The sequence below is a fragment of the Mya arenaria genome, chromosome 8 (genome assembly GCF_026914265.1).
Source record: "Mya arenaria isolate MELC-2E11 chromosome 8, ASM2691426v1".
NCBI lineage: Eukaryota > Metazoa > Mollusca > Bivalvia > Myida > Myidae > Mya > Mya arenaria.
The window spans coordinates 60,785,084-60,807,398 of record NC_069129.1 but is presented as its reverse complement, the minus strand read 5'-3'; the positions used below and the strand labels follow the sequence as shown (position 1 = coordinate 60,807,398).

Below are 22,315 nucleotides of genomic sequence, written 5' to 3'. Positions count from 1 at the left end.
CCACCAAGCTATGCACATGCGGATATCCACATGGCACAGCTCTCCTTACACCACAAAGGTATGTATATGCGGATAACCATTTCATACAGTTCGTGCATGTGCATACGGCTGTCAATGTGGGCCAGATTGCCTAATAAATGTTTAAAACTTTCATTCCCATGACCAAGAAATGTTTGAACCTTTGAAAAAAATACGAGGACATAACTTGAGAAATGCAAAGTTTAGTTGAATATGTTTCACTGATCTGATATAAAAAGCAACAAATTTGTAATAACGGAGAGGCGTCATACCCAAATTGAACGCAGTAGGTCAGTTTCATTTATACCGTTTGGTTGGAATATGGATATTTTTGACGGATCCATTCATAGACTATACAATACTGTAAACAATATGAATGTGGTTGTCTGTTTTAAGAGAAGATTATCGAATCCCTTGTGGCTAGATTTCTCCGACGGTTTGAACTAATTCAATTTACTTTCTCTGCGCCAGTGTTGATTGTCATCGTGGCCCTGTGAAATTTGGTAATGGGAATCTATAATGGTGTTAGTGGTCGGTTTTTGACATATAAGCCGTCTTTTTCGGCTAAATGGCGAGTGAATTGCCTTTCCTATAATCCGTACTATGAAAGCCAGACAGACAATTCGTTGATCGTATTTTAACCAACGTCATTATTTGCACTTTTGCGTTATCTGAGACGTTTATTAGTCAATAGAGAGATGCAAGGATAAAGTTGCAAAATAAACTCGACAAACATTAAATGTTATTATTTGTAGAAAACATAGAAAGCATTTTTCAAAGCAGTAATATGCACACATGTAATTTGGTTTAACATATTACCAAAACAATAATCCAAGTATATTCAAGCAATCAGAATGGTTAACCTGGGTTTCTTTTGTCATTTATCTTTGTACGGTATCATATCTGATCAACGCCCAATCCATATGACCATAATAAGAAAATAGAATATAATTTTAATCAGTTTATTTGACCGTTTCAAAGGAGGAAGGTTCTTTAAAGATCTTTAAGTTGAGTCTAAAAGTTACGTCAATGGGCAGATTTTCCAGAAATTCGTTAATGCTAGCAACGTTGTAAACGTTATCGTTGTGTAAGTTCAAATATTTTCTGCTCTGCAAATTTAATGGATGATAAGTTATCTGCAGTATTTTACCTTTGTTTAAGCTGTAATAATTTTATTTAAAAATATGCAATATCATCAATTATCAGCTGATTTGTCATAAAAAAACAAATCTGTTATCTTTGCTGCTTAATATGAAACCTTTCAATTTTGGATTTAACTATTCCCCATTCAACAGTTATATTTACCTGTTTCCCTCTCGCGCTATTATATCATAGAAATTGTCAAGTTTTATTAGACGGTATATAAGTAACGTTCGGTCATTTTTTTATACTTTCATCAAATACAATTTTGATCAGTTAATAAGACACTTAATTCCTTTTTTTTGTTACGATAACTTTTGATCAAGTAATAAAACAGTTATTTCATGGTTATTCGTGTGATAGGCAAAACGTCTGTCCCTTGGTGTCGGGGATGGCATAGTGTTGCGCTCAGCATATAGGGCCCCGGGCAACAGTAAGTTCATATGTCATCCCCGACTCCAAGAGACACCAGTTTTGATTGTTACACACATGGCTGTATACTATCTCACGACGAACAGTTAACAACGATGTAGTAAATCACTTTGTTAACTTTACCACAGTTATGAACAATCGGCCAAATGTTTAATAATATTACGCCAAATCGTAATTCTTTTTTGTCAAATTGTGCAATAAATAAACAAAATCACGTTTGTCCTCAATTGTTTGTGACAACACAGACTTGTCCTGTCATGGAATGCCCTTCCTTGAAGCCCTGGAGGCCAGTCCACGCCACAAAGAGAGATTTCTCCTGGTTGCTAAGCGTCTGGAGGCTCCTACATCCGTCAGGTAAGCCTCGGGGACTGGCACGCAACCTCGTACCAAGCCTTTAACGCCTTGTTCTGAATATAAAAAGGCAAATATAGTATTAATTCCTGCCAGACAAAAGTTGAGTTTTATAAGTATAACAAACGGTTCTTAATAATTAACACCTTATGTAGAATAAAGTTTCCAATGTCTTTGCTGGCCGACCCAATGCATATTAGGATAGACAAAGCATTATGACGCGGCCTTGCATGCATTTTTTATATTCGATTGTCATAAAGTCTTTGTGCCCTTAACCAGGACTTATCATACAATTTTATTTATAATTAAGTATATAAAGCTTATCTTCATATGCCTACACTTATTTCATTATACACAAAGAGTGACAGAAAATTAATAGAAATAAAGCCGCTTATCAATTGGTTCTGTGATAACTATCATACTAGTATATCAATACATAGGGTGAAAAATGGCCATTAACAGTGTGGAAACAACGGGCCCAGCGTCCAAATATTTAACTTTATCCATGTTTTAAGAGCCATGGATTATTTTTAACAGCCACTGAACGAGAGATACTCATGTAACAAAGTGAACCTTTTCAGTATAATCATCGCTTTATCCGAGGCTAGCATAAAATTAAATCATAGCAGCGTGTTTTCAATTTTCGGATGTCCGTTTGTTTCTCAATGACCTCTGTTTTCAACTGGATTCCACATGTCCAGCAGCAACACTGTCGGTGATATCGCTGAGATCGGCAAATGGATTCCACATGTCCAGCAGCATACACTGTCGGTCAGATCGGCGAATGCATTTCACATGTCATAGAGCATACACTGTCGGTCAGATCGGCGAATCGTTGCACATGCCCAGAAGCAAACGCCATTCAACATATCCCGGTGCAAATGCCTTTCCACATGTTCCGGAACAAACACTGCCGGAAAGATCGTCGAATGCATTCCACATGTCCCGGAGCATATACTGTCGGTAAGATCGGAGAATGCATTCCACATGTCCTGGAGCATATACTGTCGATAAGATCGGCGAATGCATTCCGCATGTCCCGTCCCGGAGCAAACGCTGTCGTTAAGAAGCGAATGTATTCCACATGTCCCGGAGCATACACTGTCGCTAAGATCGGCGAATGTATTCCACATGTCCCGGAGCATACACTGTCGTTAGGAAGCGAATGTATTCCACATGTCCCGGAGCATACGCTGTCGCTAAGATCGGCGAATGTATTCCACATGTACCGGAGCATACACTGTCGCTAAGATCGGCGAATGTATTCAACATGTCCCGGAGCATACGCTGTCGCTAAGATCGGCGAATGTATTCCACATGTACCGGAGCATACACTGTCGGTCAGATCGGCGAATGTATCCCACATGTACCGGAGCATACACTGTCGGTCAGAATGGCAAATGTATTCCACATGTCCCGGAGCATACACTGTCGGTAAGATCGGCGAATGTATTCCACATGTCCCGGAACATACACTGTCGGTAAGATCTGCAAATGTATTCCACATGTCCCGGAACATTCACTGTCGCTAAAACCTGCGAATGTATTCCACATGCCCCGGAGCATCGCTGTCGCTGAAATCTGAGAATGCATTCAACATGCCCCGGAGCATACGCTGTCGCTGGAATCTGCGAATGTATTCCACATGCCCCGGAGCATCGCTGTCGCTAAAATCTGCGAATGCATTCCACATGCCCCGGAGCATCGCTGGCGCTAAAATCTGCGAATGTATTCCATATATCCCGGAGCATACGCTGTCGCTAAGATCGGCGAATGTATTCCAAATGTCCCGGAGCATCGCTGTCGCTAAAATTTGCGAATGCATTCTATATGCCCCGGAGCATACACTGTCGGTAAGATCGGCGAATGTATTCCAAATGTCCCGGAGCATCGGTGTCGCTAAAATCTGCAAATGCATTCCACATGCCCCAGAGCATACACTGTCGCTAAGATCGGTAAGATCAAAACGGTTACTCGAAATCATTTTCACTGCCGAGTATTTCAAATGGAATTACCTGATAGGGACCACCCCAAACGTGGCTGTATGTGGTCTATGGTGGCATTTTGACACCTATTAACAAAAACTCTCGGAGGCTCGTGGCAACGCTCTGGGATCAACTGATTATCGACGCATGCGCTATTGTATAGGGTAATAGACTCGTGCACTTGCACAAGGAGAATTCCTTCGTCTACTGTTGGAACATCCGTTTCATTGCATTCAACATGTGAGCATGATGGACAGAAAACCTCTGAAGCAAAGAATTCAACACAATGAGAATCAATAGTAATAATAGTTTTATATCTCAATTTATTTTTTTGATAACCCCAAATGCTCAAACATAATCATAGGCAATGTAATTAAACACAATAAGTATACAATACGTGCGGAATATACATGTATGATGTGGTCATGCTCAATACAGATAATATTACACTTGTATTTCACTTCCTTAGACCAACGTATATCCTTTCATCATAGTATTCATACTCTGAGGGACGCAATACCTTCGAAGAAACTCTGATAGAACAAAGACGAGGCTTGTGTTTTGTCAAATGACGTTTAGTCGGTAATATGGATGAGACGTCGATGTGATTAGTGACGTCTTTGACACCGCTTCCTTTTTCAGCGTTGTAGATGGGTTATCATGGATAACATATGGAATGATGAGTGTCAATATAAACATTGAATATTTAAAATTGCGTTTCATTTTGTATGAACACATTTGGTGATTTCAAGGGTAACCGTGAAGTCCTTCATACTTTGCTAACAGTGTACTGACCAAATGTTTTCATAATTATTCCGATGACCCGCAACACTAACACGTTAAATCCTTAAATATTCGATAAAACAATAAAAACCACAGGGACAGGCACAGATGCCTAAAACTTTACCATACTAAGAAAGTTTATTTTAAAGATACGTACCTGAAATTCCTTCCACATGAAAACATGCTACAAACAGTGTTAAAACAACATGTACAACATTTTGTTAAGTGAAATCGAGACCGATGCTCAGTTTTAATCAATTTAAGAATCTTTTGTGTGAGCAAAACTATAAAGTTTATAATACGCAACTGCGTTTTATTCTATTATTATTTAAATATTTATTTGCACGTAAACAAAAACGTTCAATCATTCCGATTAAACGAACGTTACTTTTCTAATTTGTCATGAAAACAAACAACAAATATTTAATGTCGTTTGTTTCTTTAAGTTAAAACAGATAATCATCATAAGCATTTCAACCATAGCCAATTTACTTATGCTACATATATATTGTTTTAATATAAGCTCTGAATGCGGTTCTTATGACGCCCCTCTAACGTAGGCAAAATTATTTTGGTATTCATGTAGGATACCACATTTCAAATTGTTATTTTTACGCTGGTAAATGTTACAGACGTTACCGCTGTAGTTTGCACTGTTTAACAACTCAGTGTATATATCCGTTCAAAGCGGGCGTTTCCAGAATAATGACAGTTAATGTGGATTCTATATCGGCAGTGATACATATATATCAAGGACGTAACCTTCCAGGAACTAAGAATTTAGACAATATGAAAATTGACATTGTGTGCTGACAGGTGGAACTATGTTAACTTGTCTATAAAATGAAAGCAATTGAATAACCATGTTTAATAAGTATGCACACATACTTGATAATTAAGACGGATGATAAACAATGTAAAGTTGCAACGAAGTAAATATGGTAATTTGCTGTATTCATTGACAAACGTCTATTCGTTTAATAGCATGTATAAAAAACTCGGCAAAAATTATATTATATTTTGTGTTAAGATACAATCACTTCATTGTTTTCAATACCGATCTAAACCAACCACTGGTAATGAAAGCGACCTCCCCTGGTATTGTATAGATCACCGACCTCCCCTGGTATTGTAAAGAACAGCGAAAAGAAAAGAAAAGACTGAGACCTTCCGTGGTATTAGAAAGAACAGCGACGTCCCATGTTGTTGGAAAGAACAGCGTCCTCCCCTGGTATTGTAAACGACAGCGACCTCCCCTAGTAGTGTAAAGAATAGCGAACTCCCCTGGTATTGTAAATAATAGCCACCTCCCCTGGTATTGTAAACAACAGCGACCTCCCCTGGTATTGTAAGTAATAGCCACCTCCCCTGGTATTGTAAACAACAGTGACATCCCCTGGTTTTGTAACGACAGCGACCTCCTCTGGTATTGTAAAACAACAGCGAAAGCCTCTGGTATTGTAAAGAACAGAAATGTCCCCAAGTATTGTAAAGAGTAGCGACCGCCCCTAGTAAACAAGTAAACAACAGCGAACTCCCCTGGCATTGTAAATAATAGCCACATCCCTTTGTATTGTAAACAACAGCGAACTCCCCTGGTATTGTAACGAAAGCGACCTCTTCTGGTGTTGTAACGAAAGCGACCTCCCCTGATGTTGTAAAGAATAGCGACCTCCCCTGGTAGTGTAAAGAACAGCGACATCCCCTGGTTTTGTAACACAGCGACCTCCTCTGGTATTGTAAAAAACAGCGAAAGCCCCTGGTATTATAAAGAACAGAAATGTCCCCAGGTATTGTTAAAAGTAGCGACCTCCCATGGTATTGTAACGACAGCGACCTCCCCTGGTATTGTAAAGAACAGCGACCTCCTCTGGTGTTGTAAAGAACAGCAAACTCCCCTGGTATTGTAAAGAACAGCAACGATCAGGTATTGTATTAATTGTGAAAAACATTTTATGAAAGTAACAGTGCATCTTTAATATATTTCCGTCATGCGCCTCTCCGTGTGGTTGTATTTGATTTAATGATCATGCCCTGTGTCCAAGCACAGTAGTGACACTACAACGCTTATCCAGTGTTACGTTTAGAGCGAAAACAGATGCAGTTCAGACATTAATTACATGTACTATAATTAAAGGTATGGACAAAAACTACTTTGACATACTTCTTAAAGGTATCTGCCTTTAGATGATCATTGGCCGGACAGGCCTTGTGCTGTGGGTAAAGGAATACAAATCACTCCCCCATATAAAATTGATACATTGAAATTGTGTCATATTAAATTTGAACTATTCTTGTGAGACCGTTGATGGGAATGTTAAGCTCACATGACATACTGTGGAATCTGCCCATTATAAAACAAGGAGTGTTTTGTTTGTCTCTGATCAAACTACCAGGCGCGTAGATAAGGCGTGTTGTGTTACTCTCTATCAAACTATGCTCATCCGATGTAAATGTGAATGTGCGCTACCCCCATTTATCAGTTTTATGTCAACATCGCCAAGACTTCAGGTGAATTATAAAATAATTGCAGTTGCCATTCTGAGGTCACATGACGTGCAAGTGTTGCAATCATCATCTAGAAATGCAATAGAGATTAGTTTACATTATTTATGTAAAGCATACTTACACGATTACAACGTTTCTTTATCTATATAAATATCTGCTGTTTTTATTAAAAAAACATTGCATAACCAAATTATCAATCATGCAATATGCAACTTGGAGTTGTGCCGTTTTATCGAATCATTTACTTCATGTCATTTATCTGTGTGCACTTTAAAAAGTCTTCAATCTTCTCCTCAATCTTACTTTCTTTTCGCATTTATCATCCAAACCAACAACTAAATTATTAAAATAAGCATGATCTCACTTAATGCAAACAAAGCGGTGTCATTAGCATTATAATAAACTAAAACGTAATGAATAAGGTACACATGGAAATATATGATATCGTTATGTATTAGCTTGCCTATCATATTTTGGTATTTTTAATTTAAGAACAGGTTTTTCCTAGTTCATTACACAACCATTTTTTTACATTAACTTTTGTACATTTCTTATTAACAACATTGCATGATTATGTATGAATGCATATCAATTAGGGCAACAAATAACAGAAACCGGGAGAAAGACATTCATTTCCATTTCAATTTCCAATTTGAGTATCAACACGAAAATCGAAATAATGGACTAATTGTTTAGGGAACGTATTCAATAAGCATATTTTCAACTTAGTGAGTATTTGGTAATTTCTGAAATCGATTATTTTAAATACCCGCAATTTTTCATCAGATTTATTCATATACATATACTGTTTAGACCATTTACGAGGGGGAGTCAATAAGTTCGTGAACGAGCGTTTTAAAAGAACAAATGCGCGTTTGCGTGTAATGAAATTTAATATACACAATAACAAATATGTTTTCAAAACGTGTACAAAAAATAAATGTGAATACAATAACAATTACTAATATAAATAAAAAATACAAAATACCCATCTGCAATACCGCGGCACACTTCGGAACAATGTCATGACGTTGACGTTATGGGCGTTACTGTTTCTCAAAATACTCTCCACTCTCTTGGACACATTTCTGATGGCGGACGACCCATTTCAGGTACACTTCTGTAAACCATGTCTCGGACAGGGACGCGAACGATGACTGGACTGCGCTGCGGAGCACTGCCAGACATTCGAAACGTCTCCCGGCCTTCAGTCTTGGAAAAATCGCGAAGTCCATAGGGGCGAGGTCAGGTGAGTACGGCGAATGATTGAGACGCTCAAATCCTAAAAAGTCAATCGTCATCAGTGTTTCCTTTGCACGGCGGGCCGGGGCGTTATCTTGGTGAAAGATGAGATTCTCGATCTCAACATCCGGGCGCTTCTTCTGGATGGCGTGAACGAGATCACGGCGCAGAACCTGTGAACAAATTAAAATAAAATTAGGGAATTAATCATAAAAGAAACAAACATGAAACACTTTATTATTTTTGTAAGCATTTATTTAAAATATAATATTTAAATCCAACTAATAAAACAATATTTTTAGACTTTTAATACTGTTTAATTTCTGATAATAACCCGCGTTGACGGTCTTGTCAGTGGGGATGGCATGTGACAGGAGTATGCCCCGGTGATCCATGAAGACGAGGAACATCACTTTTTTCGATGACTTGATGACCTTTGCTTTCTTTGGTGGCGGTGAAGAGGGTCGTTTCCATACCATTGACTCAGCTTTTGTTTCAGGGTCATAGAATTGTAGCCATGTTTCATCGCATGTGACGATTTTATTTAAGAAATGGTCGCCTTCTCTGGCGTGACGTGCCAGAAAGCACTGTGACGTTTCCACGCGCACGTTTTTTCCATTTTCCGACAAAAGTCGCGGCACCCATCGTGCTGAGACTTACCTCATTCCCAGATCGATTGTAATTATTTTATGCATTTTGCCGTGCGATAAATCAAACATATCTGCAAGTTCGTCGATGCTTCTTCGTCTGTCGGTAAAAAGCTCGGATGCAACAGCTAGCTTCAATGAGTCACTGGTTATCGTTCTTCCTGCTCGTTTGTCATCGTTGATGTCCTCTCTCCCATTTGAAAATCTCCCGTGCCACTTGTAAACTAAACTTCGCTTACATGATTGTCCGGTGTTTCCCTAGTTCATGAACTTGAGCGTGTCGGTGGGCGTCATTCCGACTCTAACGCAATGCTTAATGACAGCCCCCTTCTCAACGTTATCCATTGACGTCATTTACTTGAAGATAATCCTAGTGTGGGTATTTTAAAAGGTCAGCGCACCGTTGTTGTTTATGGTATGACGTCAAAACTTCGTATATACATGATCGACACGTCAAAGTGACGTCAGTAAAAGTCTCGCCTGAATCACACGCCTTTTTCCCGCAAAAATGACGTACTTTATATAACATCGTAGTGTTAGATACAGCGCCATTTCAAAGTGCGCCGCGTTGTTGACAGTGTATAATAATAAATCAATATTAAATATTTAAAATATGAAAAAGTTAGTAATTAATTTCCATATTTATTAAATCACATGTGAAATATGATGTTAAAAACAATTCAAAAAAAAAAAAGATGTACAATAAGCGACAAAAAGGGGTCGTTCACGCACTTATTGACTCCCCCCTCGTACTTTTCACAAATAATGGACTGATTTAGCACATAAAATGTTTCACCTTACAAAGTTAGCAATGATTCCTTTATGAACGCTTTTATATTTATTTAAGTTCCGAACAAACGGCCCATAGTGTGTTAAATAGGGCTGGGTCTCGTAAAGAACTTACTTACAAAGTATACTGACATCTCATGTGTGTTTAAGCTAACCAGCTATGTCCAGGTGTGATTAAAATGAGCTAAAAAGTTAAATAAAATTGAAAGAAAATCAGCAATCATCGACTTCGAATGAAAATAATTGAAAATTTCGAGAAAATGCATAAATGAAATACAAATATTGATAATAATATGTTAGGAAAAATGTCTTGAAAACATGAACAGGTTTGATGTGCTTATGCATAGACAAATATTCGCGACATGTTCCCTGATGATCATATTCTTCACGCATCGTGTTCATCTTTACCATTTATCTTCATTATTTTACTCTTTCCCGAACGATAATTGTTTGAAATGATTAAATGACAAAACATCATACGAATATATGAACACGAAGATACCTAAGTAATGCATGGTAAGAACAAAGATTGGAGAAAGCACGCCATAAATTCTGAACAGCTACTTTCAAGCACACGAGTATTTGTGACAAAACGACTATAGAATCAATTCCCAAAACAAAAGTTTTACATGCGTAAAGAAACATAATGTTCTTACAGATCACTTGTCAGTCGGGTTTACTGCCGTGCAGGAACACTTATTTACGTAAAGTAATCAAGCTTTTCCATATTCAAAATGGAAACAATTTTAATCATCCCACTGTTCGATTCCATTGGGACTAGGAATAAAGACAGGATATACAATTTAAATTCGATTCTTATCAGATCAAACTTAAACTATGGTAACATTTTCGCCAGAATTAGTTCTTTTCAGAAGACATTTTTCTAAATCATCATCATCATCATCGCCATCGTCAGTCGTCATCATCATCATCATCATCATCATCATCATCATCATGACGGACTACACACGAATCAGCCTTGGGTAAGGCGAATGGTAGTATTGGTCTTCTCTAGCGGAGAAAATAGCCAGACAATTATTTGTTTAAAATGAAACCATGGGTATATACCCCGATCAATATATATGTGAGGGCCTTATGCCTTTGTAAGAAATAAAGTTGAAATAAGAAAGGAAACAAACCTGATGTAAAAGTCTAAACAAGACGACAACGTTTTTTTGTCTTTTGTCATTCACGGTCATAATAAATTCTTCGATTTCCCCGGAGCCTCTCTTATTATTACTGGTCTGGAGTGATATAGTCTGTCAAGCACTTCCACATACAAGTTAAGAGTCTTAATTGGGAATTAACGTCGTCATAAAGTTACTGCCCACTTCGGGCATATCAATTAATCAATCAATCAATCAATTCTTCCTTTACGCTACATGTTCTTACAGTTAAGTGTTGCTTTCGCAAATATATCACGCAGAATGTCTTAGTTCAACAAATATTCAACCGTACTAAATATCAATTTATCTGAGTTATTTTCGTCTGATATCTCTAGTATATTTGTATATTCATAGAGAAAAACAGTGGGCACAGCTCGACATAATATGCATCAGACTATTTATTACGATGTTGTTTGAGATAATAACGACTATTTAAGATGCTTTACTGACAAGAATAGAAAATAAATGTAGTTTACTTCGGCTCAGGAATGGCAATTCTCTTCAGATCATTACACGTCGCGGGACATGTTTAATACAAGTTTTGTCTTCATTGATTGGTCTGCATTTTATCTGGCTTATTCTCACCAAGGAATGTACATTCGGATATCCATCTGGTACAGCTCGCCTTACAACAAGGTACAGCTCGCCTTACACAACCATGGCATGCACATTCGGATATCCATCTGATACAGCTCACCTTAAACCACCAAGGTATGTACATTCGGATATCCATCCGGTACAGCTCGCTTCACACCACTAAGGTATGTACATGGGGATATCCATCCGGTACAGCTCGCCTTACACCACCAGGGTATGTTCATGGGATATCCATCTGGTACAGCTCACCTTACACCACCAAGGTATGTACACGGGATATCCATCCGGTACATCTCACCTTAAACCACCAAAGTATTTACATGGGATATCCATCCAGTGTAGGGCGCCTTACACCACCAATGTATGTACATTCGGATATCCATTCGGTACAGCTCGCCTAACACCACTAAAGTATGTATATTCGGATATTCATCTAGTACAGCTCGCCTTACACCACCAAGGTATGTATATTTGGATATCCATCCGGTACAGCTCGCCTTACACCACCAAGGTATGAACATTCGGATATCCATCTGGTAAAGCTCGCCTTACACCACTAAGGTATGTATATTCGGATATCTATCCGGTACAGCTCGCCATACACCAATAAGGTATGTACATTCGGATATCCATCTGGTACAGCTCGCCTAACACCACTAAGGTATGTACATGGGATATCCATCTGGTAAAGCTCGCCTTACACCGCTAAGGTATGTACATGGGATATCCATCAGGTACAGCTCACCTTACACCACAAAAGTATGTATATTCGGATATCTTTCCGGTGCAGTTCGCCATACACCAATAAGGTATGTACATTCGGATATCCATCTGGTACAGCTCGCCTTACAACACTAAGGTATGTACATCGGGATTTCCATCTGGTAAAGCTCGCCTTTCACCGCTAAGGTATGTACATGTGATATCCATCAGGTACAGCTCACCTTACACCACAAAAGTATGTATATTCGGATATCTATCCGGTGCAGTTCGCCATACACCAATAAGGTATGTACATTCGGATATCCATCTGGTAAAGCTCGCCTTACACTACCAAGGAATGTACATCGGGATTTCCATCCGGTACAGCTCACCTTACACCACCAAGGTATGTACATGGGATATCCATCTGGTACGGTACGCCTTACACCACCGAGGTATGTACATAACGATATCCATCTAGTACGGTTCGCCTTACACCACCAAGGAATGTACATCGGGATTTCAATCCGGTACAGCTCGATTATCATCACCAAGGTATGTACATGGGATATCCATCCGGTACAGCTCACCTTACACCACCAAAGTATGTACATGGGATTTCCATCAGGTACAGCTCGCCTTACACAAACAAGGTATGTACATTCGGATATCCATCCGGTACCGCTCGACTTACAACACCAAGGTATGTATATTCGGATATCAATCCGGTATAGCTCGCCTTACACCACAAAGGTATGTACATTCAGATATCCATCCGGTACAGCTCGTCTTACACCACCAAAGTATGTACATTCGGATATCCATCCGGAACAGCTCGCCTTACTCCACCAAAGTATGTACATTCGGATATCCATCCGGTACAGCTCGCCTTACACCACCAAGGTATGAATATTCAGATATCCATCCGGTACAGCTCGCCTTACACCACCAAGGTATGTACATTCGGATATCCATCCGGGACAGCTCGCTTTACACCACCAAAGTATGTAAATGGGATATCCATCTGGTACAGCTCGCATTAAACCACCAAGGTATGTATATTCGGATATCCATCCGGTACAGATCGCCTTACACCACTAAGGTATGTAAATGGGATATCCATCCGGTACGATTCGCCGTACACCACCAATGAATGTACATTAGGATATCCATCCGGTATAGCTCGCTTAACACCACTAAGGTATATACATGGGATATCTATCCGGTACAGCTCACCTTATACCACCAAGGTATGTACATAAGGATATCCATCCGGTACAGCTCATCTTACACCACCAAAGTATGTACATCGGATATCCAACCGGTACAGTTCGTCTTATACCACCAACGTATGTACATGGGATATCCATCCGGTACAGCTCACCTTACACCACCAAAGTATGTACATGGGATATCCACCCGGTACAGCTCGCCTTACACCACTAAGGTATGTACATGGGATATCCATCCGGTACAGCTCGCCTTACACCACCAAAGTATGTACATTGGATATCCATCCGGTACAGCTCGCCTTATACCACCAAAGTATGTACATGGGATATCAATCCGGTACAGTTTGCCTTACACCATCAAGGTATGTACATGGGATATCCATCTGGTACAGCTCACCTTATACCACCAAGGTATGTACACGGGATATCCATCCGGTACATCTCACCTTAAACCACCAAAGTATTTACATGTGATATCCATCCGGAATAGGTCGCCTTACACCACCAAGGTATGTACATTCGGATATCCATCCGGTACAGCTCGCCTTACACCGTCAAGGTAAAAACATTCGGATATCCATCTGGTACAGCTCGCCTTACACCACTAAGGTATGTATATTCGGATATCCATCCGGTACAGCTCGCCATATACCAATAAGGTATGTACATTCGGATATCCATCTGGTACAGCTCGCCTTACACCACTAAGGTATGTATATGGGATATCCATCTTCCAAAGCTCGCTTTACACCGCTAAGGTATGCACATTCGGATATCCATCAGGTACAGCTTACTTACACCACAAAGGTATGTACATGGGATATCCATCCGATACAGTTCGCCTTACACTACCAAGGAATGAAGATCAGGATTTCCATCCGGTACAGCTCACCTTACACCACCAAGGTATTTACATGGGATATCCATCTGTTACGGTTCGCCTTACACCACCGAGGTATGTACATTACGATATCCATCTAGTACGGTTCGCCTTACACCACCAAGGAATGTACATCGGGATTTCAATCCGGTACAGCTCGCTTAACATCACCAAAGTATTTACATGGGATTTCCATCTGGTACAGCTCGCTTTACACCACCAAGGTATGAACATTCGGATATCCATCCGGTACCGCTTGCCTTACAACACCAAGGTATGTATATTCGGATATCAATCCGGTACAGCTCGCCTTACACCACCAAGGTATGTACATTCGGATATCCATCCGGTACAGCTCGCCTTACACTACCAAAGTATGTACATTCGGATATCCATCCGGTACATCTAGCCTTACACAACCAAAGTATGTACATTCGGATATCCATCCGGAACAGCTCGCCTTACTCCACCAAAGTATGTACATTCGGATATCCATCCGGTAAAGCTCGCCTTACACCACCAAGGTATGTACATTCGGATATCCATCCGGGACAGCTCGCCTTACACCACTAAAGTATGTACATGGGATATCCATCTGGTACAGCTCGCCTTACACCACCAAGGTATGTACATTCGGATATCCATCCGGTACAGCTCGCCTTACACCACTAAGGTATGTAAATGGGATATCCATCCGGTACGATTCGCCTTACACCACCAAGGAATGTACATCAGGATATCCATCCGTTACAGCTCGCTTAACACCACCAAGGTATGTACATGGGATATCCATCCGGTAAAGCTCACCTTATACCACCAAGGTATGTACATGGGATATCCATCCGGTACAGCTCACCTTACACCACCAAAGTATGTACATGGGATATCCAACCGGTACAGTTCGTCTAATACCACCAAAGTATGTACATGGGATATCCACCCGGTACAGCTGGCTTACACCACCAACGTATGTACATGCGGATATCCATCTGGTATAGCTCGCCTTACACCACCAAGGTATGCACTCGCGGATATCCATCTAGTACTACTCGCCTTACACCACCAAGGTATGTACATGAGGATATTCATATGATACAACTCGCCTCACACCACCAGAGTATGTACATGGGATATCCATCTGGTACAGTTCGCCTTACACCACCAGGGTATGTACATGAGGTTATCCATCTGGTATAGTTCGCCTTACACCACCAGGGTATGTACATGAGTTTATCCATCTGTTATAGTTCGCCTTATACCACCAGGGTATGTACATGAGGTTATCAATCTGGTACAGTTCGCCTACACCACCCGGATATAAACATGAGGACATCCATCTGTTACAACTCGCATTACACCAACAGGGTATGTTAATGAGGATATCCATCTGAAGCAGCTCGCCTAACACCACAAAGGTATGTACACGAGGATATCCATCTGGTACAACTCGCCTAACACCACCAGGGAATGTACTTGAGGATATCAATCTGATACGGCTCGCCTTACACCACCAATGTTTGTATATTAGGATATCCATCTGGTAGAACTCGCCTTACACCTCCAGGGTATAAACATGAGGATATCCATCTGATACAACACGCCTTACACCACTAAGGTATGTACATGAGATATCCATCTGGTACAGCTCGCCAAACACCACCAAGGTATGCACATGAGATATCCATCTGGTACAGGTCGCCTTACACCACCAAATTATGTACAGCTCGCCTTACACCACCAATGTATGTACATGCGAATATCCATCTTGTACAGCTCACCTTACACCACCAAGGTGTGTACATGAAGATATCCATCTGGTACAGCTCGCCTTACACCACCTAGAAATGAACATGAATATATCCATTTGATACAGTTCGCCTTACACCACCAAAGTATGTACATGAAAATATCCATCCGGTACAGTTCGCCTAACACCACCATAGTATATACATGGGATATTCATCTGGTACGGTTCGCCTTACACCACCGAGGTATGTACATGAAAATATCCATCTGGTACAGTTCGCCTTACACCACCAAGGTATGTACATGCGGATATCCATTTGGTACAACTCGCCTTACACCACCAAGGTATGTACATGCGGATATCCATCTTGTACAGTTCGCCTTACACCACCGAGGTATGTACATGAAGATATCCATCTGGTACAGTTCGCCTTACACAACCAAGGTATACCAAGGTATGTATATGCTGATATCCATCTGGTACAGCTCACCTTACACCACCAGGGTATGTACATGAGGATATCTATCTGGTACATTTAGCCTTACACAACCAAGGTATGTACATGAGGATATCCATCTGGTATAACTCGCCTTACACCACCAAGGTATGTACATGAGCATATTCATCTGGTACAGTTCGCCTTACACCACCAAGATATGTACATTAGGATATCCATCTGGTACGGTTCGCCTTACACCTCCAATGTATGTACATTAGGATATCATTCTGGTACAACTCGCCTTACACCTCCAAGGTATGTACATGCGGATATCCATCTGGGACGGTTCGCCTTACGCCTCCAAGGTATGCACATGCGGATATCCATCTGGTACGGTTCGCCTTACATCATCAAGGTATGTACATGCGGATATCCATCTGGTACGGTTCGCCTTACAACTCCAAGGTATGTACATGCGGATATCCATCTGGTAAGGTTCGCCTTACAACTCCAAGGTATGTACATGCGGATATCAATCTGGTACGGTTCGCCTTACACCTCCAAGGTATGCACATGCAGATATCCATCTGGTACGGTTCGCCTTACACCTCCAAGGTATGCACATGCGGATATCCATCTGGAACGGTTCGCCTTACACCTCCAAGGTATGTACATACGATTATCCATCTGATACAGCTCGCCTTTCATCTCGAAGGTATGCACATGCGGATATCCATTTTGTACAGTTTGTGCATTTGTATCCATGTGGTCCATATTGCCTAATAAATGTTTAAAAAATTTCATTCTTTTAAGCTAGAAATGTTTGAATCATTTAAAAAAAATACTAGGACAAAACAAATAATTTGAGAAACGCAAAGTTCAGTTGAATATTTTTCACTGTTCTGAGATAAGAGCGCAACATTTGAAATAATGGAGGGGCGTTATTTCAGAACTTAAAAGTGTGGTAGTTTCGCATTTTCAGTGACGGTTTGTTAATTAATAGAAGGAAGCAAAGATATATATGCAAAATAAACTCGACCTACATGAATTGTTATTGTCTGTAGAAAACATTGAAAGCATATTCCACACCAGTAATATGCACACATGTAATTTGATTTAACATAATCAAGAAAACATAATCCAAGTAAATTCGAAAGATCAGAATGGATAAGCTGGGTCTCTATGTATCTTGTCAGTCAATAAGCTTTGTTCGGTATCATGTCTGATCAACGCCCAATCCATATGACCATAATAAGAAAATAGAATATATTCAGTTCATTTGAGCTTTTCAAAGGAGGAAGGTTCTTAAAAGAGCTTTAAGTTGAGTCTAAAAGTTACGTCAATGGGCCGATTTTCCAAAAATTCGTGAATGTGAACAACGTTGTAAACGTCATCGTTGTGTAAGTTCAAATATTTTCTGCTCTTCAAATTTAATTGATAATAAGTTATCTGCAGTATTTACATTTGTTTAAGCAGAAATTATAGAAATTTCCAAATTTTGATTTTAGACGGCATATCATTAATGTAATCATGGAACAGTTATTTTATGATTATTCGTGTAATAGGCAAAACGTCTGCCCCTTGGTGTCGGTCATAACATACTGTTGCGCTCGGCATATAGGGCCCGGGCAACAGTCAGTTCAGATGTCATCCCCGACTCCAAGAGACAACAGTTTTGATTGCTACACACAAAGCTGTAAACTATTTCACGATAAACAGGTAACAACGATGTCGTTAATCACGTTGCTTACTTTAACACAATTATGAACAATCGGCCAAATGTCTAATAATTTTACGCCAAATCGTAATTCTTTTTTTTTCAAATTGTGAAATAAATAAAAATCACTTTTGTCCTCAATTGTTTGTGGAAACACAGACTTGTCCTGTCATGGAATGCCCTTCCTTGAAGCCCTGACGGCCAGTCCACGCCACAAAGAGAGATTTCTCCTGGTTGCTAAGCGACTGGAGGCTCCTACATCCGTCCGGTAAGCCCTCGGGGACTTGCACGCAACCTCGTACCAAGCCTTTTACGCCTTGTTCTGAATTGAAAAAGGCAAGTATAGTATAAATTCCTGCCAGACTAAAGCTGTTGTGTTATAAGCTTAGCAAACGGTTATTAAAGTAATACATAATGTAGAATAAAGTTTCCGGTGTCTTCGCTGGCCGACCCAAGGTATATCATAGCAGACATAGCATTGTAGTCATGGCGCGGCCTTGCATGCATTTTTTATATTCGAATTTTCATAAAGTCTTTATGCCCTTAACCATAATGTAACATGCAATTTTAGTTATAATTTACTATATAAAGCTTATATTCATATGCCTACACTTATTTCATTATACACAAAGAATGGCCAAACATTAATAGAAATAAAGCCGCTTATCAATTGGTTCTGTGATAACTATCATATATCAATACATAGAGTGGAAAACGACCATTAACAGTGTGGCAACAGCGGGCCCAGCGTCCAAATATTTAACTTTAGCCTTGTTTAAAGAGCCATAAATTATTTAAATAAACCACTGAACGAGAGACGCTCATGTAAAAAAGTGAACCTTTTTGTTTAAATTTAAGAAAAATAATTCGATACTAGGGAGTGTTGACAGGATTGCATCTAGCATTCAATCAAATCATAGCAACGTGTTTTCATTTTTCGGATGTCCGTTTGGTTCTCAATGACATCTGATCTTAAATGCATTCCACATATCCAGCAACATACGCTGTCGGTCACATCTCAACTGCGGAAAAAATCTACTTTACTAAGACTCTAGATTCTTTCTGTTCACTGCCCCAATTCATTTGGTGAATTTAAATTAGGTGCATTGTTTGTTGGTTTTTATTTCATTTTACATTTCAGCGTGAAACATATTGGAAACAAATGGTAACAATTGGTGGTCTATTCTTAAAACGCTGTCCTTTTCTGACTTTTCTACATCTAAACCAAAACGAAATAAAAACCTGTCAGTGATTTGCCATTAGACCATACATCGTATCACTTACTTACCGAGATTATAAAAGAACTTGTCTGTGTTCACTAAAAACACACTTTAACATGATGAAACACAGTGAAGAGTCCGAAATGTATCACCCTAGCTTCAACACGGTAATTCGAAATCATATTCACTGCAGAGTATTTCAAATGGAACTACCTGATAGGGACCACCCCCAACGTGGTTGTACGTGGTCTATTGTGGCATTCTGACACCTATTAACAAAACCCTCAGGCGGCTCTGGGCAACGCTCGGGAATCACGTGATTATCGACGCATGCGCTATTGTATAGGGTAATAGACTCGTGCACTTGATGGAGAATTCCTTCGTCTACTGTTGGAACATCCGTCTCATTGAATTCAACATGTGAGCATGATGGACAGAAAACATCTGAAGCAAAGTATTCAACACAATGGGAATCAGTAATTATAGTTTTATATCTCAATTTATTTATTGAAAACCCCAGATGCTGAAACATTATCATAGTCAATGTAATTATACACAATCAGTATACAATACATGCGGAGTATACATGTATGATATGTCTATGCTCAATACAGATAATATTACACTTGTATTTCATTTCCTTAGATGAACGTATATCCTTACAATTGTATTCATACTCTAAGGCACGCAATACCTTCGAAGAACCTCTGATACAAGGCTTGTGTTTGGTCAAATGACGTTTAGTCGGTAATATGGATGTGACGTCGATGAAACCAATGACGTCATTGACAACGCTTCTTTTTTCAGCGTTGTAGATGGATTATCATGAATAACATTTGAAATGATGAGTGAAATATAAACATTGAATATTAAATTGCGTTCCATTGTGTATGAAAACATTTGGTAATTGCAAGGGTAACCGTGAAGTCCTTCGTACTCCGTTAGTGTACTGACTAACTGTTTTCATAAATATACCGATCCTTAAATATTCGATAAAAGAATGAAAACTACAGAGACAGACCTAGGGCATGTTTACAAACGCTTCGTAAAAGTTACGAGCACTTCGTAGCACGCGTAGAGTTACGCACATTTAAGCAACGACAACTTTAATGAAACGCATTTACGAGAAAAGCTCAAAGTTGATTACGAAATCGGTACTTACGACCTTTAATCATTCTGATGCCTATAACTTTACCATAATAAGAAATTTTATTTTAACGATACGTACCCGAAATTCCTTCCACATGAACACATGCTACAAACAGTGTTAAAACAAACATGTACGACATTTTGTAAAGTGAAATCGAGACCGATGCTCAGTTCGAATCAATTTAAGAATCTTTGGTGTGAGCAAACTATAAAGCTTATAATATGCAACTGCGTTTTATTCTATTATTATTTAAATATTTATTTGCACGTAAACAAAAACGTTCAATCATTCCGATTAAACGTTCGTTACGTTTCTAATTTGTCATGAAAACCAACAACAAATAATTAATGTCGTTTTAGCTTTAAGTTAAAACAGATAATTATCATAAGCTTTTCAACCATAGCCAATTTACTTTGCTACTTATATATTATTTTAATATTAGCTCTGAATGAGTTTCTGATGACGCCCATCTAACGTAGGCAGAAATAATCCGGTATTCATGTAGGATATCACATTTTAAAGTGTACGGAATGCCGTTAGGGCCATCGCCTATGAATGTGTTAATCTGAAACGCGATACTCGAAGGTAAGATGATGAACACGCCAAATCACCAAAATACGATAACGAAAACGCGACAGTATGATTATAAAAACGCGACAGTACGATAACGAAAACGCGATAATACGACAGTACGATGATGATAATGCGATAAACTATCGTGTATTCACCATCGCATTGTCGCGTTTTCACCATTGTAGTTGCGTGATTTCACGTTTTCATCATCATAGTACTGTCGCGTCGTTTTGTCGTATTGTCGGGTTTGCATCATCGTACTGTCGCGTTTTCATCATCGTACTATCGAGTATAATATTTCAGATCAACACATTCTCAGGCGATGGCCCTAACGGCATTCCGTAACTTAGAATTATGACAATATGAAAATTGATAGAGTGTGGGGACAGACCTCCCCTGGTATTGGAAAGTATTGGAAAGAACAGTGACCTCCCCTATTAGTAGTAGAAAGAACGGCGACCTCCCCTGGTATTGAAAAGAACAGCGACCTCCCCTGGTAGTGGAACGAACAGTGACCTCCCCTGGTATTGAAAGGAACAGCTAAAGAACAGCGACCTCCTCTGGTAGTGGAAAGAATGTTGATCTGCCCTGGTAGTGAAAAGAACGATGACCTTCCCTGATAGTGTAAATAACAGCGACCAGCCCTTTCTTTGGAAAGAACAGCGAAAGAAAAGCGACCTACCCTGGTAGTGGAAAGAACATTGAAAAAAGCGACCTCCTCTGGTACTGGTTACGACTTAACCTGGGATTCATGACGTCCTCCCCGTGTATTGGTGACGCCTCCACTGGTAATGGTAACGACCTCCACTAGTATTGGCGACGTCCTTCCCTGGTATTGGTGACGTTCTGCCCTGGTACCGGTAACGACCTCGTCCAGGTATTGGTGACGTCCTCCCCTGGTATTGGTGACACCTCCACTGGAAATGGTGACGTCCTCCACTGGAAATGGTGACGACCTTCCCTGGTATTGGTGACGTTCTCCCCTGGTAATGGTGAC

At 39.8% G+C, this 22,315-nt stretch overlaps 1 protein-coding gene across 2 annotated transcripts; it reads right to left on the bottom strand.

Annotated features, from left to right (window-relative positions):
• Positions 1–749: 749 nt before the first annotated feature.
• Positions 750–21,136, bottom strand: LOC128244807 (uncharacterized). Of its 2 annotated transcripts, none has more exons than XM_052962889.1 (3): positions 20,824–21,136; positions 3,957–4,190; positions 750–1,997 (listed from the first exon to the last, which is right to left on the bottom strand). In XM_052962889.1, exons 1-3 carry the CDS (start codon positions 20,882–20,884, stop codon positions 1,846–1,848), a joined length of 447 nt encoding a protein of 148 aa, XP_052818849.1. In that variant the 5' UTR covers positions 20,885–21,136; the 3' UTR covers positions 750–1,845. The 2 variants fall into 2 exon arrangements, with proteins under 2 accessions (XP_052818849.1, XP_052818848.1); XM_052962888.1 differs by lacking the exons at positions 750–1,997; positions 3,957–4,190 and adding exons at positions 17,693–18,697; positions 19,809–20,039 and having other exon boundaries at positions 20,824–21,057.
• Positions 21,137–22,315: the final 1,179 nt, after the last annotated feature.